Source organism: Anopheles merus, chromosome 3L, assembly GCF_017562075.2.
Source record: "Anopheles merus strain MAF chromosome 3L, AmerM5.1, whole genome shotgun sequence".
In the NCBI taxonomy this organism is placed as follows: domain Eukaryota; kingdom Metazoa; phylum Arthropoda; class Insecta; order Diptera; family Culicidae; genus Anopheles; species Anopheles merus.
The window spans coordinates 19,976,257-20,000,025 of NC_054085.1; the positions used below are offsets into that span (position 1 = coordinate 19,976,257).

The window sequence follows — 23,769 nt, forward strand, 5'->3', positions numbered from 1 at the left end:
AATTCCCAAGCAACATTTTTATTCTAGTTTTGTCATCCATGCGACCGACCAGAGTCTATTTTTCAAATAAAAATATTTATAACTGCGATGAAAATAAAAGTTTTATGTTTTAAGATTAACCAATATCAAGGAAATTTAATTCTGAATCACAAGTAATATACATAGTTTATGAAAAATAGTCAATAAAAGTTCTAAAAAAACTCTTGAAGCCTTAAACTGGAGTAACATTTCCAAAAGTAGAAAATAAAACAATATGTAAAATATATTTAATTAGGTTAAATATATGACATGTATTTATTGTCTATGAAATCTACGTTTCTGGCCATTTTAAATCATAATTACATTTAGTTGAAAGGCACTACTATAAAGGCGATGAATTAGGTTAATAAATAAATTTGCACATTGATTATAATTTTAATATCATGGTCAAATATTTTTTTTTAAATGAATTATCAATGAATCCAAACCTTGTGAACGAATGATGAACATTCATAAAGTTTCGATTATTAGACATTACCCAAATAGCCAGAATTGCTTAAGCAGCTCATTTTGGCACGCTAAAGATCGCTGCTCGAATTCGCCTTTTGCAGTAGTTAAACAGCACCAAAGTTCTAGGTGAGTCTTTCAAACAGCGCTTAAGCAGCTTCCTTATGCTACGGTGCCGGGGATTATTTTTCTTTGTGTTTTATTTTCAAGCAAGGGTCATCGATGAAATAAACAGGATTTGTTTTGTTTGTGTTCATGTGCATATTTTTAAATCCTTAATATTCATGAATTATACAAAATGTCACACAATTTACTGTACAATCACAATCACTTCACTCAATACCCAAGCGCCACAGATTAAGCTTAAACGACTGGAAAATTGAATGTCCATACAAAAAAAATGCAAGCTTCAGAGCTTCCATGTTTATTTCACTAGATGGCGTATTTGCTCGATCCAAACGAAAAAATGTTCATATAAAAAAAATGAAATTCTATAGCTTCATTAGTTGATGCACTAGATGGCGTTATTTCACTTTTTCCATGACAACATTTTCATATTAAAAAAAATCAAGTTTCAGAGCTTCAGTTGTTTGATCACTAGATGGCGTTTTTTTTCGCTTACGTAAAGCTCAAAGATCGTGATCATTTATGATAAGCTGCATATGCATATATATACAAGTGACAGACACGTATGGACATTTATTAGTGGATGTATTCTTGATAAAATCAGACTTGTGTTTCTTTTTGTGAAGTGTATTCATCATTTGTTTATTATCATATTGAACATTATTAACATTTTTTGAAATATAATACAATGGAGTTTACTAAACGGATTAGAAAAAGTGGTATGCTATACAGGCATAGGGATAAATTACAAAAAACAAATGGAAACTTGGCGAATGTTGTGGTTAGTTCATCGACATCATCTAATGACTGCCTTGGCGAATTTGTAAGTGCTTATGTTTGCATGCTTAAATTTTATAAAAATGTTCATAAATTGGAACATGTTTTGTGTTTTAGGTACCCAAAAATACACATTCGGATGATGATGCTGCAGCGCTTTCAGATGGTGGTGGATTCCTCAATGAAAGTCACGATTGCTCTAGCGTTTGCTTCAGTGACGAGTGCGATATTATCAATGCTGCTGATACTGAGAATTGTAATGAAGAAAATAGTAGTTCAATATTTCAACAGATGGCATTCGATGAATGTGTTAAATATTGGGCTTTAGCTACAAATCAGATACACCATTCTGTAGAAATGATGCTTGAAATTCTTAGGGAAAAGACTGGGCAAAAATTTCCCAAGGACCCAAGGACGCTCTTGAAAACACCAAGAACAGCAACAAATATTACAAATATTGAAGGAGGACAATATTGGTACAACGGTTTGCAGAAGTGTATCATCAATAATTTCAGGTGAGAATCAGAAAAAATGTCTTGATGGTGTTTTCAACTCATTAAATTTTCAGTTTCAGGGACGACGAAATTGATGTGGAAACTATTTCTATTAATATTTCTATCGATGGCTTACCCTTACATAAGAGTTCGTCCACGCAATTTTGGCCAATACTCGCAAATATACATGAACTTCCTGACTTTCCTGTCATGACTGTAGCGATTTTCTGTGGCCCCAAAAAGCCAGGAAATCTGGATGAATTTTTAGGACCCTTAATCACTGAACTAAATTCATTAATGGCCAATGGAGTTTTTGTAAAGTCCAGAAAGATAGGAGTAAAAATACGAGCAATAATAGCAGACTCACCAGCCAGAGCATTTATAAAAGGTAAAATTGTAAATTGTTTTAATTGTGTAAAAATTTACTAATTAACTATTCACGTCTTTAGGTGTTGCTTATTTCAACGCGAAGAATGGGTGTTTGAAGTGTAAATGTGTTGGAGTATTTAACCACGATTCGAATACAGTTGTGTTTAGAGGCATTAACGCTCCTCTCCGAACAGACAAGGAATTTAGAGAAGCATCCCAGACCGCACATCATAAAATCTTGACACCTCTACTGCTACTGGATAATTTCGACATGATACAGAATGTTATTATCGCAGACGTACTGCATTTGATATACTTGGGTATTATGCGAAAATTACTGTTTGGGTGGAGAGATGGTACCTTAGGTAAATACACAAAGTGGGCTTCCGGTACGATTGAACAAATTTCTAAGTGGTTAAAAAATGTTAAATTACCTTATGAAATTCATCGTAAAACACGAGATCTATATTGTTTGCGACATTGGAAAGGCACAGAATATAGTAGTTTTTTTCATTATTTAAGCTTTGTTATCCTAAAGCACTATTTACCAGAAGACGCATACGAACATTTTATGCTTCTATTTTGTTCAATAACATTATTGTCGTCAAACATTTACAAATCAAATTGGAAACTTGCTGCCGAAATGCTTGAGCAATATGTTCTAGACTTCGAGAAGATTTATGGTGTAAAGTATATGACCAGCAATGTTCACAATTTACAACATATTTACAAGGACGTAGATAAATTTGGAAAATTGCCTACCCTTTCAACCTTTAAATTTGAAAACGACTTACACTCCATGAAAAATATGCTCAGATCAGGATACAAAAATTTGCAACAGATAGCTAATAGAAAAATTGAATTAATGAATTTTAAACCTATAAATATGACTAGAGTACAATTTCCTTTCCTTAAAATTCAAAAAAATGGTAGCATGCAGTTACATTTACGAAGTGGTTGTCTACTGAGAAATTATTTTCCTGATTCTTGGTTTTTGACAACTGATAATTGTATTGTGAAGTACCATTCTGCTACTGAAGAACACGGATCAATTGTTATTCAGGGTTTCAAATTACTTGATTGTTATGATGCATTTGATAGTCCATTTTCTTCACAAATATTGCATGCGTTTGAAGGTGATATAAAGAAAATTACTCGTTCAGCGTCCGAATACAGATGTGAAGATGTAAAATGTAAGCTAGTAGCAATTAATAGTGTCGAACCTGATGGATCCAATTTTTTTTTCATTCCGCTACTACACACTTTTATAGAATAGAAATTAGTTATGTAGTTAACAACTAAACAAACATGTCAAATTGAATCAAATTTAACTAATATATAGAGCGTATAGTAAGCCTTAGTTAAATGGTTTTACGAGAATTCATTTTTTATGGCAATTCACGTTTCTGTTATTTTTAAACACATTCTGTAGAAACATAATGCGACCTAGTTTTTAATCTGTTTATTATTAATTAATAAATGTATTCAAAAACTTCTTAACATCAACATCTTTTGTTGTGAGAAGTAGGTTTTCGTAACCCTTGAATCATGCATCTTTCCTGGCTATGCTTTAATTTTTTTATGAAAAAATCTTTCAAGCATTGATCTGTTACCAAAGTCAAATGGGTTGTACCTATCTCTCTAAAAACTTCTAAGAAATTAGGAAACATTTTTATCGGTATTTTCGAGTTTTCTTTGCCTTGTCCTGACCAACTAATTTGCGTACAAAATGAACGATTCAGTAACATATCCAAAGCATCTAACATTCTATTATTACTGTTTGTTTCACATATGTTATGGGTAAGCCAATCAATAACAGATGTTTTAAAATCGTCTTCCTCAAGACTTTTGTCAAAATCCTTTAAGTCTTTATGGTTATCGATCGGATCCATTGAAAATGATGGGTTTTTTCTTTTTCTGTTTTCTTGCTCCAAACTGTTAATGAACAGATCCATTTGTACCGTATTTAAATTAACTTTTTTTTTTAACTCTTTAAATTCCTCTACAAGACCACCTAACGTTGGTACGACCTGCTGCTCTAGTACTTTTGTTAAATTATCAATTTTATCTAATCCTATCAGTTTGTTGGAATTTATGTCGCTGATTTGTTGAATTAAACCACCTACAACAGCGATCAAACTTGTGATTGCATTTTCCATCTGATTTGTAGGAGAAAAGCTATTATTCTGCTCTAATTGAGAAGGAACTGAAGGAAAATCCTTTCTAGTGGTTTCTGGTGCAACACTCGGCTGTGCTGATTCCATGAATTCATTCGTAGTGTCTGTCTCTAACTGTGAACAACCTTTGGGTGAAGTATTTGTATCTAATTGTGCACAACCATAAGGTAAAATGTCTCTCTCTAACTGTGAACCACCTTTAGCTAAAGTGTCTGTCTTGAATTGTGAGCAACCTGTAGCTAAAGTGTCTGTTTCTAACTGTATACAACTTTCAGACAAGGCGTTAACTTTGTTAGCATTTTCTAATGCTCTCTGGCCAAATCGCTGCCTATACATAGTTTTTACGGATTGTATGATACAAGAATCATCACTCGATTCTCCTGACATATCGCTAAGTATAGCTATACCTTGTTTTAAAGATACAATATTTGATTTTTGAACTACACACGCTTGTCTCGTCCATCCAGATGAAGGAGTACTTGTTTCAACTTTGATCAGCTTAGCTATGTCTCCTTTGGGCCAATACACATAACTTTTCCCAGCACTGGTACTCTGGATCCAACCATCTGGCACTAGTGTAAGTTCAGAAAAGCCTTTTGGGCCATGCGTCGTTATAATCGAAAAAGGCATAATATCTGCAACAACAAAAAAAAGTTTAATTTAATTTGGTTTCTTTGAATTTGATGATAAAAATACCTTCCAATGATTCAGGTAACCCCTTACAAAACACTATGCTGACAAAGCTGGATCATCAAAATATAAAAAAAACTATATTGAACGCTGTTGAAGCACGCAATGTAGAAGTCTGAAAATACAAAAAAAAATTAAAATTAAAAAAAACTTAGTTATTAATTTTACGACGTTTCTATTGAAAACAAAAAAGGTGAAAATATATTTTAAAATGCTCAATACGGAAATAATATATTTTTTACACGTTAGGTTGGTTCATTCACACCGATATAATAATAAAGTTTACATGTCCATCACATGAAGATAATTAATCACAACACAAAGCAAAGCCAATATAAATACAGCAATAGCATTGAGCTTTAAAATGCAGTTAGATGTAATAACTTTTAAACGATTATAAAAAAAAAAACAAATTGTGACTGCCTATTTCCCGACACAACAAAATGATCTTTGGGCACCGTTTTTTTTTTTTTTTGTTTTTTTTTTCGGAAGGAACGGCTTCGGCCTTATTGTTGTTTGTGCACCGTTGTTGTTGGAGAGGTGAAAAAGTTTTCTAAATTATTAACACGCAAATAACATATGTTTCACACGTAAAGTTGGTTCTTTCTCACCGATATAATGGTAAAAACACAACACAAAGCAAAGCCAATATAAATACAACTAACATTGTTTCTGAATAAACACACATACATGTAACAACTTTTGCACGATTATGAAAAGAACACGGGCATTGAATCAAGATCTGGAACATGCATCTATTTCTTTTACGCACGATATTAAATATATGGAAACACTTAAACGGTTTGTATCGCACTATTTTGTGTACTCATAGCATACCGGGTTTCAATCAGCCCCACAAAGTAGGTTGTTAAGGTGCAGGTTGGTGAACAGTATCACTTAGATCAAAACCACAGAACACAACTATAAGATTTGTTATCACTCAACAATTTCTCTTCCATCCACTTTCAGATTCAACAGCAAACTACGTAGCTCTTCAACGCGCACATCACCGGCAAGCTTCAGCCGAGAAACACTAGTGCCTGGTGACGTGTAGGGGGTGGGGGGAGAACAGTTGTAGCGGATAGCATACCTGGCTTGGTGGGATAAACAAAAGCGCTTATCGCCGCCTCGATTCCTGCGAAAGAGCAATCAATGGATTGCCTACAGCGAGTGGACAAGTGACAAGGAGGAAGCAAACGGAACAGTAGCACATACACTTGAATATCAGAGCAGAAAAGTACGATCACTCACCAACACATGTTTTTTATGTTCAAGCAGCAATTCGTACAACCACTGATACTAGAATAAGAGAAAAGAAAAGCGAATATGTGGTAGTGAAAACTTTAACCGTTGAATGTTTCAAACCTTGTAAGCTTTAAGCTTCGAAAGCTTTGAACGTTGAAAACTTTAATCGCTTGAAGCTTTGAACTTTGTAAGTTTCTTGTAATATCGTAGGTTCCCAACAGGTGGCCACCACCAATTTTTTTGAGTCGTTTGCCGTCTGCTAAACGATGTCTTTTTATATTCCGTTTAGGCTGAGAGCTTGAGTCGTTTAGAAGCCGTTTGGTGGTCGTTTAGTGGATTTGTGGCACTTGGGTATTCCTTCTTCAATTAACTAATCTAACTTGTGCAGCAGCAATGAGATGATTGACGGCGTCCGTCTTTGACACTTTGACAAGAGCCACTTTGTACCGATGTCATGCATTAAAAAGCTATAAAGTTCCACCAAGTTCGGTACGCTTTCTTAACAACCCAAGCGCCACAGATTAAGCTTAAACGACTGGAAAATTGAATATCCATAGGAAAAAAATGAAAGCTTCACAGCTTCATTGGTTTGATCAATAGATGGCGTATTACAACTCATCATTATATTGCTATCCTTTTCTTGCAATGTGTTTCGACAAGTTTCATCTTATAATGACCTATATAGCCTTCTAACTTTCTGAGCAAAAATCTATATAAATGGTCGTGTGGTCAGATACGTGGGTATCAACACCAACGACCATTACTCAAATCTCACTTGCTTCAGTACTGGTGGTTTCCGTTGGAGTTTAGTATTTAAACAATCGTATCGCCGTTCTAGTTCTAGCGATGCATAACTTCAATGCGAAACCATACAACAGTACAGAGGAAATGAGAAAGCTCTCCTCCAAGCGAGGAAGCTCCACAGGCTGGGTATCCCACAAACAGATGGCGCCACCAGCTTTTTTGCTATTTTTAGAATGCATGAGTCGTTTGCCGTCTGCTAAACGAAGTCTTTTTATATTCCGTTTAGGTAGAGAACTTGAGTCGTTTAGAAGCCGTTTAGTGGTCGTTTAGTGGATTTGTGGCACTTGGGAAGCCTTCATGTTCCATCGTGAACCCTACACATAGTGCTAATCAGCCTCAAAGTTCCAAAGAGTACCATGTCCCTGTTAAAAAGCTCCATAGTTCCGCAAAGTACCGTCTATCTCTTAATCAGCCACAAAGTACGACATCGGAACGATTTTTCGTTAAACAGCCCTAAATCAGCTATAGAGTACGAACTGGCTATTTGGGTATTATCTATCAATTTGCTCATCCACGACGGTTAAAACACGCTTTCAAAAAAATGCTGCTTGGGTTTGTGGTAAACTGGCGTTACGCGTAACGCTAGCGTAACGTAGAGGGCTGAGCCTTACTTTTACCGTTTTGAGATTTTGGGCTCCGGAATCGGAATTGGCTCCGTAATTGGAGCTGGCTCCGAAAATGGAATCGACATCGGAATCGGAATCGGCTCCGGTATTGGCTCCGGAATCGGCTCGGGCATCATTATAGGTTCCGTAATCTGAATCGGCTCCGGTTACAACTACGGAACTACGGAAAAATTGGAATTGATTCCAGCATCGAAAATGGCTCCGGAATTGCTTCCAAACACCGAATTGGAATCGAGTAGGTCCGGTTCCGACCACCCACCACTAATTTTTGCTAACCAAAAATTATTGAAAGATGTTGAAAATGTAGGCAAAATTATTTTTTATGATATGAAAAAAAAGAATGGATTTCGAGTTTATGGCTAATTTTAAACCATTCCTTTTTGTTGCACAACTTCAAACTGTCTATCGTTCATCTGTTGAGCTAACCTTCGCATACACCAATCCAATTGCAGCTGTGTCAGAACGAGTTGACAGCACTTCGCAAATTGAAGAAGCAAAAAAAAAAAACTAAGTGTGTGTAAATATGGCAGACAAGGCAGAGAAAATCGCTGCTGCAAGGAAAAAGGTAAACAATATCGAATTTAACGCACGTAAAGCACCCGCTCAACCCTTCCACAGTGTGGAAACGGTGCAGTAACGCTTTAATATGCGCTACATTCCGATACTTTATCGTCCCCAAAGCCTAGTCGAGGCTGACACGTCCGTGCACTGCGGCAGCCCCAAGTGGCTGACAGAAACGCAAACACACAACGCAACGCAAACAATCTGACACGTCATCGTACGGCGGCAACGGCAAATGGAACTGTTTTTTCTTCATCCACAATCCTTCCCTGTTGTTTGTGCATTTTGCAGCTCAAGCAGTACCAGGCACGGCAGAAGGACCGGGATCATGATCCGCACCAGCCGCAGGAAGGTTGCACCGAACCGACCCCGCCAGACATAGGTCAACCGTACGCGACAACAACAACAGCAACAACAGATGCTGCACACCCAGACCATCCCCATCACCAGTCGTCGTCGCCGTCGCCCCAACCATCCTTCACCTCCGTTGAGCTCACGGCACCGAAACCCTCCACAACAGTCGATGGGCCACCCGGTGGTTCCGTTTCGATTGCGAACTATTTCAGCAACAACAGCAGCAACAGCAGCAGCACCACCAACACCTTCGCCTTCTCCCACCAGCCCGGTGCGGTGGATTTGTTCGAGAATGTCGAACCAAAGCTGGCGGAAACGGCATCACCGGCACCGATTGCTGAAGTCCGCCAGCCCGAACCACCGCAGCCAGCGCCGGCGCTACCGGTCGATGCCAGCCTGTACAACATTAACCGGCTTTCAGACGAAATCGGCAACCTGATTGCGAACGCAAACGCCGACCTCGGACCACAAAACACAATACTCGAGCTGGAGTCGGAAAAGGCCGACCTGGGCCGGCAGCTGAACGCGGAACGGTTGGAAAACGACGAGCTGCGGCTGCGGCTACGCAACAACCAGTCGCTGGTGGACGAGCTGAAGCTCGAGATTGACCGGTTGCGGCTGGAGAACAGCACGCGGCTCACCGTCGAGATGGGACCGCTGCAGGAGCAGCTGCAGATGCAGATCCAGGCGGTCGGGGTGCTGGTGGGCGAGAAGGCCGAACTTACCGCCTCGCTGGGCCGATGTAAATCGCTGCTCCAGGAACGGTCGGCCGAAACGGACGAGCTGCAGCGTCGGCTGCAGGATTCGACCGGCGCGGTGCAGCGGCTCGAGCGCGAGCTGGCCGAAGTGAAGAGTCAGGGCCAGCGGTACGAGCGGCTGGAGGAGACGATAGCCTCCCAGGTCGGCGAGTACCAGCGGGAGGCGGAACGGTTCCGCAAGCTGCACGACGAGCTGCAGGACGATTTGGCCGAGCTGCGCCAAAAGCTGACCGTGCGGAACGAGGAATATCAAGCCGCCCAGCAGTCGCTCGAGCAGGTACGGTCCGAGCTGGGGCTGGCGAAGGTGCGCATCGACCAGCTCACCACGGACGATGGGCAGGACTACAACGCAAAGATTGAGTCGCTAACGCAGCAAAACCTGATCAAGGCGCAGCAGATCAAGGATCTGCAGGACGTGATCAAGCAGATCGGCACGGAGCGGGACCAGAGCAGCCAGCAGTACCAGAACTACGTGCTGCACCTGAACAAGGAGATCAGCAATCTGGCGGAAAAGATCCAGGAGCTGACGGACGAGAACAATCGGCTGGCGAAGAGCGAGGAGGCGGCCGTCCGCTTTGCCAACGAGCTCGAGCGGCAGATACAGCAGCAGATGCAGCGGCAGCAGTCGGTGTACGTGGCGGGTCAGGAGGGGCTGGCCGGCGAGGGCGATGGGAAGTGGCGCGAGCAGGCGGAACAGCTAACAGCGGAGCTGGACGGTTTGCGGCAAAGTTACGACAAATTGGCACGTGAAAAGGAGGAGCTTATGGTAAGTGTGTGTGTGTGTGTGAGAGAGAGATAATGGACAAATAATTGGCTAAATGCGGTATTTTATTCTCATATTAGAATGGAAACATTTCAAACGAGGAAAAACAGAAAACCGACTACGAAACGCAGTTGAAGCAGTACGAAGAGCAAGTGGCCGATCTGCAGCTTACGGTGGAACGCTTGCAGCTAGACAAACCGGACGTGGCAAAGCTGCTGGCGGAGATTGAGAGCGGTCGGGTCGGTGCTTCCCGTGCCGTGCAGCAGAACCAAGAGCTTAAATCACAGCTGGAAGAGATGCAGCGAGCGTTTGTGCAGATTGTGAGAGAGGCTTGTGCCTGTATACCATTTTCGGGCTTTATTGAATCAAATGTTTCCTCTCCCCTATTTTTTCCCAGAGCAACGACAAGCTAAACCTCACGGATAAGCTGCAGACGGAGCTGCACCTGGGGAAGGAGATGAAAGCAAACTACGGCAATCTCGAGACCGAGCTGGGTGCCATACGCGAGAAGCTGCACTACAAGGACGAGGAGATGATACGGCTGGCGCACGAAAACACCGAGCTGAGCAAGCAAATCTACCAGCAGAATCAGGAGATCGATCGGTTGCGCTACTACGAGTCCCGCTCGAACGATGCCGCCACGCTGCAGCGCGAGCTGGAGCTGCAGAAGCGCACCGCAGAGGAGCTGCGGCGCCAGCTGCGCGAAGGATCGGAAACGCGTGCCGTGGTAGCGAACGGTGGCAGTGAGCAAGCAAATGCAGAGCCCCACCCGGCGGACAGTGCCCAGCTGCAGCAGGAAATAGACACACTGCGGGAGGAAAAGGCGGAGCTGCTGAAGGCACTGAACCGCTTCCAGCAGGATCGATCGCAGGAACAGGCCGCCCAAAACGGTGGCACCACAGCAGCAGCGTTCGATCACCAGTCGTCCATCGTGAGCAGCATCCCGACGATCGAGGCGATGGAGAAGCTGCAGCAGCGGTTCAAGCGCACCATGCTGGAGGTGGCCGAGCTGACGGAGGAAAAGCAGCGGCTCGAGCATCTGGTGCTGCAGCTGCAGGGCGAAACGGAAACGATCGGCGAGTACATCACGCTCTACCAGCAGCAGCGCCGGCTGCTCAAGCAGAAGGACATGGAGCGCGATCTGCAGCTGCAGCAGCTGGCGGACGATCGGGAAATGATGAAGCTGAAGCTGAAGGAGCTCAACTATCTCGTGCACCGGCTGGTACAGGAACAGCAGGAGGGTGGACCGGAGCAGCACCATGACGGGTTGCACGGCAGCAGCCTAAGTCATCTGGATGCGAGTTTCGCAGCGAACAACACTACTAGTCCGAGTAGCGGTGCATCGACACCGTCATCACCGATGGTGCGTGCGAACGGTGCTGAAGGGGATTACCACCACGAACACCATCATGATCACGATCACGATCACGAGCACCAGCACCACTCTCCGCCATTACCAAAGGTGCACATCAAGCCGACGGAAACGGCCGGCCGCATCCTGTCGCTGCTGACCGACATCAAGGAGGCGAACATTCCGTACGGCAGCGGGGTGCAGCACTGTTCCTGCTGTTCCGGACGGCTCGAGACGGTTTAGAGAGGCGCCCGAGGCACCGGGGATCAGGTGCAGACAGGCCCCCCCCCAAGCCCTCCCCATACAAAAGCTGTGGTATAGTGTTTCTTGTTTGTTTTTTAATGGATACTTTATGGCATATTTTATTGTGGTAAACGTTTCTTGGCGCGCATATATACACACACTCACATCCATATATTTAGCTGGCATAGCGTGTATTTGTACGATCGAAATATAGACGCATAACGCAAAGCATAGCACGTAAAGAGCACCTGGTTTGGTGTAGTGCTTACATATTTGCTAGTTTACTTACTGATCGATCGGTTTACGATCTTGATTAGTTGTAGGAAATGTGTGTGAAACTGATATCACATCTGCTAACGTACTCAACGTGTGGACCTGCCTGTTGCACAGTTCCAACAATGGATCATGTTTGACAAGGTCCTAAATCAGCTTCAACAAGGGTTAAATTCTTCAAACTATCATTCAATCACAGCCATGAGTAAAATGTTGAATCTTTACAGGATCTTCATCAATTTAGCAGGATTAGAAACGCTTTCCAAGATACCCTTATACGTATCCAGTTGTTCCGAAAATCCGAAATCGACTTCGATCTGAGTCCAATAATTTCGAAACCAACTTCGGCATTATCCTAGTATTATCCGGAGTCGTTCAGAATCGTCTGGACGATTACCAACGACTCCGAATAACTCCGAATGACTCCAGATGGCTACGGGTGAATCCGGACGACTCCGACTCCGGACGACTCCTACTCCGGACGACTTCAACTGCGGATGACTTCAACTCCGGACGACTCCGGACGACTCCGGATGACTCCGGACGATTCCTATTCCGAGCATCCCATCCATGTAGACGGTGTGCTTCCCTGCGCATCAAGCCATCCTGGGGATCGCTGTCGAACACCTTCTTGCTGGGACATGAGTTCGGCATCCTCATAACATGCCCCAACCATCGTATCCTGCCAGCCCTCACCACCGCCAGGATGCTCCAGTTCGTCGAATAGCTCAGCAATCTCGTGGTTCATCCTTCTCCTCCAAACTGCTTGCTTGAACACGCCGCCAAAGATGGTCCGGAGGATGCGTCGCTCAAACACGCCCAGAGCGTCTGCATTAGTGTTTTCCCGATTTCGTGTTCGTCATCAATTCCGGAGCTGATTTTGATTCCAATTCCGGAGCCGACTCCGGAGTTGCCTCCAATTTACGAGTTAGAATCGACTCCGAAATCGAAATTGGAAATCACAATCAGCTCCGGAATTGGAATCACACTTGACTCCGGAATCAAAGTAAGATGTACAATTGAAATTAGATGTATTAGGAAACAAAATCAGTCCCGGAATCTTCGTCAGAATGGATCGTTTACAGGAAAATTTAGGTTCTTGGCGGCTGTCGATACAATCGTAGCTGCATAAGACCAAAACTCCTATTTTCATAGAGATACCGAAAATGAATTTGATTCCGGATCCGATTCTGATGTGGACCTACAATCCGGAATCGACTCCACAAAAAATCGGAGCTATTCGGAGCTTCATTGTTCCCATCAATAGTCTGCCTACTCCGCTCAAATGGTCCAAAACTCATAGAGGACCACCGGACGACTCCTTGAAAATTGCTATTGGATTCCAAAGAACGCTCCAAAGAGTCGTTAAGTGTTTTTAAAAATACTCGATTTGTATTCGTGAAAGTGGCTGGAGAAGGTCATATTAGTCCTCAGTTATGAGCTTCTAAATCAGATCACGTAAAACTAGTTTACAAAAACTCGTTCAACACTGCAACGTAAATTTCAAACTATTCCATCTGGCAGCTCTGCCCGCTCTGTGTCAACTGTCATTTGTCTTTCGTTTGCTTGACAACCGAATCTTTTGTTGTTACCGGTTTTGTTGTAAACAACGCAAGAATACAACAGAAAGAGAAAAAAGAGGGAAGAACACACAAGCTTCGGTGGTGCACAGTTTATGGCGAAATTCATGAAGTTACTGGCAGAAAAAGAGCGAGTTTAGCAAAATGTATCGTTTGGTGGGACTTTTGCTGGCTTTCCTTACTTTCGCCCACTCGATTACGGTTGACGAGCATGGCTACATCATGTACTGTCCGTGCATGGGTAAGCAAGGCTTGATCCCTTTACTTTACGCCCCCTTTTATGAGGCCTAAATTTCCTCTTCCATCTTCCAGGTCGTTTCGGCAACCAGGCGGACCACTTTCTCGGTTCGTTCGGGTTTGCGAAAGCCCTCAACCGAACGCTCGTCCTGCCGCCCTGGGTCGAGTATCGCAAGGGCGAGGTGCGCTCCATCCAGGTCCCGTTTGATACATACTTCCAGGTGGGGCCGCTGCAAGCCTTCCATCGTGTCATAACGATGGAAAACTTTATGAAAACTCTTGCTCCCTCGCTGTGGCCACCGGCCGAGCGCATCTCGTTCTGCTACACCGAGCGCATGGGACTGGATGGGAGTACCGGGCACGGCTGTAACGCCAAGAGTGGCAACCCGTTCGGACCGTTCTGGGACACGTTCGAGGTCGAGTTCGCTGGGTCGGAGTTTTTCGGCCCGAAGCTCAACTACGACATCCACCACGGGGACAGCATGGCACGGCGGTGGAGCGAACGCTATCCGGGCGCTAAATGGCCCGTCCTGGCGTTTACCGGTGCACCGGCCGCCTTTCCCGTGCAGCAGGAAAATCTCCTACTCCATCGCTATCTTCGCTGGTCGGTGAAGTACGAAACCGGGGCGAAACAGTTCATCCGCGACTCGCTGCCCCGCGGCGCTTTTATCGGGGTGCATCTGCGGAACGGCATCGATTGGGTGCGGGCCTGCGAACACGTGAAGGAAAGCTCGAACCTGTTCTCCTCGCCGCAGTGTTTGGGCTACCGGAACGAGCACGGCCAGCTGACTGCGGAGCTGTGTATGCCGGGCAGGGATACGATCATCCGGCAGCTCAAGCGTCAAATTAAGCTGCACCGGGAAGCGGCGCCGGACAATCCCATCCGGGCGGTGTTTGTTGCCTCCGACAGCAACCATATGCTGGGCGAACTGAACGATGCGCTGAAGCGCATGGACGTGACGGTGGTGCGCCATCCGGACGGTAATCCGCATCTGGATTTGGCGATACTGGGGCGCGCGAACCACTTCATCGGGAACTGCATCTCGTCCTATTCGGCGTTCGTGAAGCGCGAGCGTGACGCGAACGGATTTCCGTCCTCGTTTTGGGCCTTCCCGCCGGAGAAACCGGGTGCGAAGGTGAAGGGAGGCGGCAGCTCGCCCCAGCACGAAGAACTGTAAGCCATGGGCAGCCGGGGGAAACGACTGGGAATGGGTCAGGTAGTTGACCGTTTGCCACACAATTTTCTTGTATTAAGGAATCGATCTGAGTAGAGAAATAAATTGTATTACAAACAGCACATAAATCATGCTATTGATGAGTGTGATAACTTTCAATCGATTTTAGTCTTAATAAATGACATTTTATGTCAATCTCTTTTTAATTTTTGGTTTATCTTTGATTGGGTTTAAGATTTTGTTTTGTTTAACACTAAATCTTTCCTTCTTTTTTATGTTTACTTCTCCTTTTTCCTGATTTATCTTTTTATATTTTTATATTGTTCTCTATTAGTTTGTTTTGTTTCTTCCTTTTTTATTTTTCTTTGCAAATTTTGTAAGAAATTTGTAATATTTCTGTTTCCTTCATATTTCTTACATGTAAAATTCGTGTTTCTGCATTTGTTACCCGTTTTGGACTTCGTGCATTCTTCCCAATGTGCTAGTTTCATTTTATTTTTTCGATCAAAATGAGGAAAGGTCTATCTTTGTTTTTGTTACTTTTACCTCTTGTTGTTTTTATTGTTGTTGTTATTGTAATGTCTTTTTTACAGAATGTTTTTTCGAACTTTTTTGGTCCTTTGTTTTACTCTCTTTCTCATGTTTTTTGCTCAAGTTCCACAAAATGCAGCCCTTGTATCTCACTTTACGTTTATGAGTGTTGTTTCCTATTGTTTGCTTTTTCCCACATGTGCTGGGATCCAACATCAATTTACCTTTTCAATTTATTTTCTGTTCCCTAAGTTCTGTTATTGTGATCGTGATCAACTACTAAAAAATGTGGGAAAACGGTAAATACATCGAATTTAAACATTGTCGGATTCACTAAACCGGCGTAGACTGGAAGATGTCGTAGCGTATCTTTAAAAATAAATAAGCGATATACAGAAATCCGATTTTTTTCTCTTATATTAAGTTCCTTTGGCAGAGTTCATTCACATATGGCAAAGCACACACACACACACATCTTCCTGATGATTAGTTCTAATGGTACGATGCTATGTCTTGAAGCATACAGCGTCTTCCGCGAGCTCCCTCATTCACGCACTTTGAAACCACATCGCACTGCGCAACCGTTGCATCTCCAGCTCCACACTGTACACGTGCTCCGCCGTAAGACGGCCCTGCTCGCCCTCGTACAGTATATCGTTGATCATCTTTTCGGCGAAGCTTTGCTGCTGCAGCGAGAAGTTTACCATCCGCATACTGACGCACTGACTGAAGAGCTTACACCGGTCCGGCTGCGGCCAGCACGACCGGTCCACCTGCCCCTGAACAGCTTGAACGATGAGGGGCGTTGTTGCTGTGCTGCTACTACTACTGCTACTACTACTGCTGGTGCTGCTGCTGCTGCTGCTGCTGCTGGACGTTGCTGTACTTTCTATATGCATTCCTTTGTCCTGTGTTTCCTGTTGCACTGCAGCCTGCTCTACTATCTCTTCGATTATGTATTTGCTGCCGTAGTCGTCCTCTTCACCATGCACTTCCTCGGATTTCGTTTCATCGTTCAATTCAGATGCATGATCCTGCAACTAACAAAACAGCATTAGTATACTGTCCATAATACGATACCGGTTGATGAGAGTGATCCCGTTACTTTTGCATCCACAGCAACAAAAGCAGGCGATGGCTTCTTATCGAGTAACCCTTCGAGGAAGCTCATCGCATCGTACGCGTACCATGCGAATGGTATTTGCTTGTCTGGCATTAAAAAAAGAACGATTATTAGCACTCCAGGGACACTCTTCCTGTGCCATTTTCAATCTCATTACCAAACTTAGTGCGGTGGGCACGGTACGTGGATTTTAGGGCTGCCCACTTGCTCCGCAGCTTAGCAGCGGACACTCCAACCTTCTTCGACACTTCGCGCCATACTTCAGACTTGCGCTCTTGCTTCTTTTTGTATGCCGGATCATTCGGATTCCACAGGCAGGGAGTGCGCTCCATAACGGCGATGAATTTTAAAATGGTATCTTTCGTTAAGACGTTCTTATGAAAGCGCCTAATTTTTTTATCGCTCTTTTCTTCCTGCTCATAATCGATGCTTAAAGAGAGTGTCGATTTTCTGGGCCTGCCCACTTTCTTCAATCCTAAAAGAATTAGAAAGTAAACCAATGAATACTAAAACAGGATACATCAACTACGTGGAATGATAGAATTCGTACGACTCGCTATTCCTTCCTCTGTTTTCATTTTAATACCAATGCAATCTACAACGTGCTCGTGTCTCAAGCGGCTCCGAAAAACTAGTACAAAAAGGCGCCAAGTTGATAATAAGGGAGCATCCACACCAGGCGTTGCAAGAAGGAAGCTGCTTGATTTTATTCCTTCTGCATGATGGGCCATGGTTAAATTCGAGCAGTTTCGATAGTGTCTGGGGAAAATTGGGGTTTGTCGTGTTTTTACTAAAGTGGAATGAAATTTATACGGATAAATGATTCGTGCAGTTGATAAATGACAGTTCAACGCAACGGTTAGATGTTGTGCTGAGGGGGATATTTGAAAAAAAAAAAACATTGTCAAGGCACAATGTCTTAATGAAAAACAAAATTCATTCCACATTTTAAATATTTTTTATTATGCAAACATGAAGTTTGAAAAACTAATGTGAGAGAGGTCGAGTATCGATCCGAAGCGTCACAGATTAAGCTTAATTCAAATTAAATGTCCATACAAAAAATCTAATGTTTTGAAGGTTTACTGGATTGCTAAATGGATGCCGCTTTTTACTCATCGTTCTATTGCTATCCTTTGTTTTGTCTACCTTTAACTTAAAGACTTACAGGGTTTTCCAAATCATTTTCGAATGTAAACGTTGTTATTCACCTCGTGCAAGATGTTAATCCACATCAATCTGATATATCCTTTCCATCATCATATTTTTTAAAATTTCTTCATCATAATTTTCAACACAACTTAAGCTGGATCGAGTTTGGCAGATCTTTGTGATGTGTTCTTGCAGTTATGATGGCAATACTTGAGGTGGTGAATTATTATGTGCACATTCGAAATTAACTTGGAACACCCTGTAATAGCTTTCTATAATTCCGAGCAAAAATAAATATTAATGGTCATGTGACCATATAAACGGATTCAGTTCACTTGATTCTGTACTCATACATTTAAATTGGAGTATAGTATTCAACTCCACAGGCTAGCTATCCGCCCACCAAGAGATGGCGCGACGAGCCTTTTTCTATTTTCAAAATGCTCCAGCTCGCCTGCTAAAAGGAGTGTTTTAGAATTTTTTAGGCTGGAGTCATTTAAACCCCGTTTAGCAGTCATTTAGTTTTTTTTGTGGCACTTGGGAGGGTTCTGTTCAGATAGAGAGTTTTGATCTTATGTACTCCAAACGTTCAAGATGCTTATAAAACTTGAGCTATCATCCTTTAGTTGAATAATATCTATTTTAATAACTTTACTGCAATTCGTTCTGTTATAAAAAAAACACTTGTAACCCGACAGTCCTTAAAATTGTGGCTTAAAAATGAGAGAGAGAGAGAGTTAACTGAAATTGACCACTTCAACTGACCACCAACACATACAAAACGAGAATGTATGTTGATTTTGTTCGTAGAATATAGTACGACCTCACTGGTTGAACTTCAATTCCCTGCCAACTATTGAATACGTGCTTTTCAGTTGACACGTTTTTCCATACAAACAAAAAAATCTGATTTTTTTCTCGGCAAGCCATGAAATTTTTGTGATTTTTTTTAAAAACCAGCTTTTCCATACAAACGCAAGCTTTTTTATTGAACTGTCAGCCAACTATCGAGCGTTCAACTCAAAAGCATGCCATTTAAAAAGCGTTCTACTATTGAATACTGTCTGTAGTTTCACAGCATTACTTATTGGATGTAAGATAAAAAAATTACAATTTCTTTAATGCATAGCATTTTATATACAGTCATTATCCGATATACGCTATCGTACGGGACCGAGCGCAATAGCGTATCTCGAGTTTTCGCGTATAGCGGATTCCTATGGAAAAATAGTTTACACTACCGGTTCGAGGGTTGAAATATATCGCCTCAGAGTTTTGTATTAAAGTTTTTTGTTATACAATAGGTATCTTTTGCACAAATTTAATCCAAAATGCATTAAGAACATTAAAGAAATTCAAAAAGAGCATAACATATATCAAAAAATTAAAATATTTGCGAAAAACACATGGAGCTGTCAAATTTAGAGGAATCGCGTACTGCGAATTCGCGTATATCGAGTATCGCGTACTGCGGATAATTGCTGTACATTCTTTGTAACACTTTCCTTCCGCCGAAAGTTCTGACTGTTTTATAATAGGCCTAATTTTCGTGCTACTTTTCGTACGTTCGACACTTCGAGTTGTGGAGATATGTAATGCTCACAAACTGTTCGAATTTTTCTGGTCGGTTGCCTGCAGTTGGTTTGTTGGGTTTGTATACAAACAGTTTTACAAAATTTGTTAATTGGGGAAGCTTTATTCAGCTGTCAACCGGCTCAGCTGATCTAGTAAACAAACCGCTGGCATCATCTGTTTTGGCAGTTTTTGCCGCTATAAACAACACAAGAAAATACCGGTAAACTTCTTTTACAAAATCAGTATCTAAATCTGTGATGTTTAGTGAGCTTTGTGTGTGTGATCGATAAACATATTAGAGACAGTTGTCGCTACGGCTAATTCTACTTGTGTGCTGCCTTGAAGAAGATGACGGACTTTTGTGAACTTACGCTGCACCGCAAAGGGTTTTATGGTGTCGACTTTAGCAAGGATTTCGACCGCATCAAGTGCGTTGTGTTTGATATGGAGGGACTGTGGATGGAAGAGCTGCCCGTGCCAACGCTGATCAAGCGCCAGAAAGAACGAAACCCAACCATGGACTGTACGGAGGCACTGATCGATCAGACCCTTCTTGAGGCCGGTTGCAGTGGCATCTACAGCGCAACCATTGCCGAAGCGGGTGTCCACTTTACCGCAAAATACTATCTGGAAAATTACCCAATCACGTTTCAGTTCTTTCTCGTGCCCGCACGGGCGCAAGAAATTTCCTGTCACTACATCAAACCGCTGTGGCGGACGGTGCTTTTGCAGTACGCACAAATACGAGCCCTCGCGGAAGAGCTGAAACGCAAGGATGTAGAAATTGCCCAGTACCAGGCGGAAGGGGCTCGGCTAAACAGGACCAGCGTCCAGACGGTCCCGTTCGATGAGCAAACGTTCCGGCACGAGTTTCCCATGAAGCTGCCCAAACAGTCCATCCGAATAGAGAACCTTTTGGAAAGTAGCGTTCATCGTGGTAGGCTGATGAAAACGCTGGACATTGAAGAGACCGGTATGGATGGTTCGGCAAAGAGCAAGGCTAGACTGTCGATTCCTACCACACAGTCGAGCAGTTCACCTTCGAGGCGGAGGAAGAAACGTGCGAGAATTTTAGCGCCCACCGACCTTACCAAACAAAACATTGAGTACGACAACGAAGAGGATGATTCGTAGGAGCAGCAGCACAGAACATTCGCTAGGAATGATTGATCGAAATGCATTACCCGGGCGCTCGGGTCGAATTTCTCGCGTTTGGGTGGATATTCGATATCGAACGATTTGTAAGTCAGTAGCAAATCTTATCAAGCACTATATTGTTTAAACTAGTACTAATCTTACCCCACACTGTCTGGCTTATATAAGATGCACAGTGCGTGTTCACCCAATTCAGGCCAACTACGATTTTGTATGTGTTTTGGAGCTAAAACACCAGTTATTTCTTTATAAAGTGTCCCCAATTTAATGCCTGTTATTAGTTATAAATGTTAAAAATCACATTTATACTAAATGAATAGAAGAAAGAGAATAGAAGGGAGATGAATGAATAGAAGGTAGAAGAAAACCATTATAGGCTTTTTATAGCTGTAGAAGAAGGACTGGCAATTAGAAGAGAAGTCCGTGAAGATGAAAATATTTTCAACATTTCAGATGACCGGAATTGACTGACATGTACTGCTTATTTGTGTTATCTTTGTATGATTATTTCAATTTCATTTTAAGACTTTTTTTAGCAAAATGTTCATATTTAAGACTCGTTCTAAATACTAGTGAACAATATTGTGTCCCATTAATCAGTCACGTGTAATCGATAATCGATAATAATCGAGTCATAACAAGTTCTGGAAGCTTTAGTCTACTCAATCTGTAGAAGTTTATCTAAGGGAGTTTTTCCATTAACAAAAAATGACCAAAATACTTAAATTTTAAATACAAAAAATCTAAACAATGTTTTTTGGCAGCTATTTGAATGATTTAAGTTAAAAACTAGCTCTATTCAAAAACATTATTTTTTTATCTTAATTTTTCCCCCTTAACCGTTCCCCGCTGTACTCTTGTTTAATTCAGGATGAAAAATTAATTCATTTTTGAATTTTTTTTTTTTCACTAACAAATCAGTAAATTTTTCATATGAATATAATAATTATTTTTTAGTCGATACAGGGTTTGCACGATTTATTGGTAGGTTCCCATCAAATTTTGGTGGGTTCCCATATTTCTTCTCCGGCCGTTTCCCGGAATTTTTTGGTCCAATTGTATTGATATCCAATCGGAAAATACCAATAAGTTATGGGAAGGAACCAAAAATCTATGGGAACCGATCAAAAAATCGTGGGAACGCACTCAAAAATCATGGGAACTGACCAATAAATCGTGGGAAACCCTGTAAATGCTATATTTCAATAGTGAATAAATTACTCCGTTTTGATTAAAAGTTTATTAAAGGCCTTTTAAAACCACTTTAGATAACTGCATAAAAATACATACTTTCTGTGTGTAGTGGGTTAATTTAATATAATAAAGGTATAATTTCTGCCTTTTTACTTTTAAAACAATTTTTCAATACTTTAATTTCCAAGATTTACTAGGTAGAATAGCTAGAAAATATAAATAAAGTAATAAAATTAATTGAAACACTTGATAAACATATAATTCAACCTGTTCAAGGCCTAAGTGTGAGCAAAACACCAAACGCTGTAATATGTTTCATTACAGAAAAAATAATAAAAATTTAAATAAGAATTGCATGAAACGAATGACCGCAAGAATGCAAGCACGATAGACAATCAACGTTTGAATCATTTCCAAAAATAAGTACGTATAAATATATCACCACCATGGGGGCTGAGCATGAGAAGTGCGAAACAAAATCCGGTGCGTGCGTGGTGCGTATGAATCACAACCCAAGGCAAGTGAATCATAAATGGCACCAATCACTACCCGGTACGCCTCCATAAAGGTCTCGATTTAATGATAATTATTTTTAGCACTGCGCTCAGTCCGGAGCCGCAGCCACGGTGTAGCAACTCCGCCAACTCCGCTTGATGTCGATCTTTGCAATAACAAACATAAAAGCACCACCCAGCAGCACTAAGCAGTGACGCTTTTACTATCTATAGAACTGATGCGTTTATACGCCAACCTCCTTTAAGTACGCATAACGCCTCAATTAACGCGCAACTACGTACGCGACGGAGCGCGGTGCGACGTAAGTGTGTGATCCTTACGATTTTTCACCCCTTTTTGGGTTGGGTTACATCTTACAACACCATGTTACTACACCCCTCCTGTCGAGGACTGACGAGGCGTACAGTACAGTAGCTAACATGCTTGTTCATGTCGACGATTGCGACCATCATCGTCATCATCGTCGGCATCATCATAGTCATCCTTATCCGCTCTTAGCATAATTGTATTGCCCGCCACCAGAAGCATTTTGGGCATTTTCCCCCACGGTATTTAATGCCCACAAGGGTTAACAACAATTCCCGAAGTTTATCATTGGTTTCCTACAGTCAGGCGGGGAAATCTCATGCCCGTTTACTGCGTTGACTACTGTCGTGAGCGTGTCGTGATTGACTTCGGGCCTCGAACCCTCGTGGTGTGTGAGCATATCGTGTGGCTTTTTTTGTTGCTATTTGCCCTTGTTGGTTTTGCTGTTTGCTAGCTCAGTTAGGGGAAAACCCCATTTTTCCCGTAGCAGAGAAGTGATTCCCCCTGGTTGTGTTTGCTATAATAGAGCAAACATTATATCCGGTTACTCGGTTCAGCTCTCGGTGTCCTTATCGTCCCTCCGTGGGTTTTCCCTCCGTCGAGAGAGAGAGAGAGAGAGAGAGAGAGAGAGAGAGAGAGAGAGAGAGAGAGAGAGAGAGAGAGAGAGAGAGAGAGAGAGAGAGAGAGAGAGAGGGGTTGTAGTTTAGTTCAAGAGGGAGCGACCTAGCAGGATGCCAATCGTGTACAAACCTGCAGCGCAAAGAAACAATTAATTCGAAGAGAGGAATATATCAGCCACCTCGTAAAAGGAGAATAACAATATAGATAAAACGAAATTATTACAAATCTCTATCCACTTTTGCTCATACATGTGTGTGGGAAAATTACTATTTCTGTTCTGTTTTTCATTTTTCAAATATTCCAATATGAGCCAACGAAAATAATCTAATTAATATTTTATCTTTTACGTATTTAATACGTACGTCAATGTACATTTTACATCTTGAATATATTCTGTTACAATTTGTGTATTTGTAATCAAATTTATATCTTTGAAGGTTTTATTTTAAATTTCCTGGATATGTGTTTTCATGAACAATTAGCCTACGAACGTTTACGGCGTTATTT

General features: G+C 42.1%; 6 protein-coding genes across 11 annotated transcripts in view; 4 read left to right on the forward strand and 2 right to left on the reverse strand.

Annotated features, from left to right (window-relative positions):
* The first annotated feature begins 1,243 nt into the window (after positions 1 to 1,243).
* LOC121599021 lies at positions 1,244 to 6,156 on the forward strand. The gene is made up of 5 exons (XM_041926491.1): positions 1,244 to 1,435; positions 1,507 to 1,904; positions 1,958 to 2,271; positions 2,333 to 2,617; positions 6,089 to 6,156. The coding sequence occupies exons 1-5, from the start codon at positions 1,301 to 1,303 to the stop codon at positions 6,154 to 6,156; spliced, it is 1,200 nt and encodes a 399-aa protein (XP_041782425.1). The 5' UTR covers positions 1,244 to 1,300.
* LOC121600420 lies at positions 3,084 to 6,325 on the reverse strand. Of its 2 annotated transcripts, none has more exons than XM_041928985.1 (3): positions 6,210 to 6,325; positions 5,126 to 5,234; positions 3,084 to 5,064 (listed from the first exon to the last, which is right to left on the reverse strand). In XM_041928985.1, exon 3 carries the CDS (start codon positions 5,057 to 5,059, stop codon positions 3,755 to 3,757), a length of 1,305 nt encoding a protein of 434 aa, XP_041784919.1. In that variant the 5' UTR covers positions 5,060 to 5,064; positions 5,126 to 5,234; positions 6,210 to 6,325; the 3' UTR covers positions 3,084 to 3,754. The 2 variants fall into 2 exon arrangements, with proteins under 2 accessions (XP_041784919.1, XP_041784918.1); XM_041928984.1 differs by lacking the exon at positions 6,210 to 6,325 and adding an exon at positions 5,957 to 6,099.
* A 1,915-nt stretch (positions 6,326 to 8,240) lies between these two features.
* LOC121599627 (golgin subfamily A member 2) lies at positions 8,241 to 12,096 on the forward strand. The gene is made up of 4 exons (XM_041927582.1): positions 8,241 to 8,359; positions 8,647 to 10,233; positions 10,311 to 10,550; positions 10,628 to 12,096. The coding sequence occupies exons 1-4, from the start codon at positions 8,318 to 8,320 to the stop codon at positions 11,822 to 11,824; spliced, it is 3,066 nt and encodes a 1,021-aa protein (XP_041783516.1). The 5' UTR covers positions 8,241 to 8,317; the 3' UTR covers positions 11,825 to 12,096.
* A 1,599-nt stretch (positions 12,097 to 13,695) lies between these two features.
* Positions 13,696 to 15,250, forward strand: LOC121599123 (GDP-fucose protein O-fucosyltransferase 1). The gene is made up of 2 exons (XM_041926663.1): positions 13,696 to 13,918; positions 13,990 to 15,250. Exons 1-2 carry the CDS (start codon positions 13,822 to 13,824, stop codon positions 15,090 to 15,092), a joined length of 1,200 nt encoding a protein of 399 aa, XP_041782597.1. The 5' UTR covers positions 13,696 to 13,821; the 3' UTR covers positions 15,093 to 15,250.
* Positions 15,251 to 15,417: 167 nt separating this feature from the next.
* LOC121599790 overlaps positions 15,418 to 23,769 on the reverse strand; it is a 38,479-nt gene continuing 30,127 nt past the window's right edge. For 3 of the 5 annotated variants that reach the window (XM_041927861.1, XM_041927860.1, XM_041927859.1), the window contains 3 exons: positions 16,901 to 17,218; positions 16,726 to 16,829; positions 15,418 to 16,660 (listed from right to left, as the gene is read on the reverse strand). In XM_041927861.1, the coding sequence (XP_041783795.1) occupies positions 16,169 to 16,660; positions 16,726 to 16,829; positions 16,901 to 17,075 (771 nt within the window). In that variant the 5' untranslated portion in view covers positions 17,076 to 17,218 and the 3' untranslated portion in view covers positions 15,418 to 16,168. Of the gene's footprint in view, positions 16,661 to 16,725; positions 16,830 to 16,900; positions 17,219 to 17,293; positions 17,594 to 23,769 lie in introns of those variants that run through there. The other 2 variants (XM_041927858.1, XM_041927857.1) reach the window with 2 other exon arrangements.
* On the forward strand, positions 19,366 to 21,741 carry LOC121599792. The gene has a single exon (XM_041927862.1). The coding sequence runs from the start codon at positions 19,819 to 19,821 to the stop codon at positions 20,602 to 20,604; it is 786 nt and encodes a 261-aa protein (XP_041783796.1). The 5' UTR covers positions 19,366 to 19,818; the 3' UTR covers positions 20,605 to 21,741.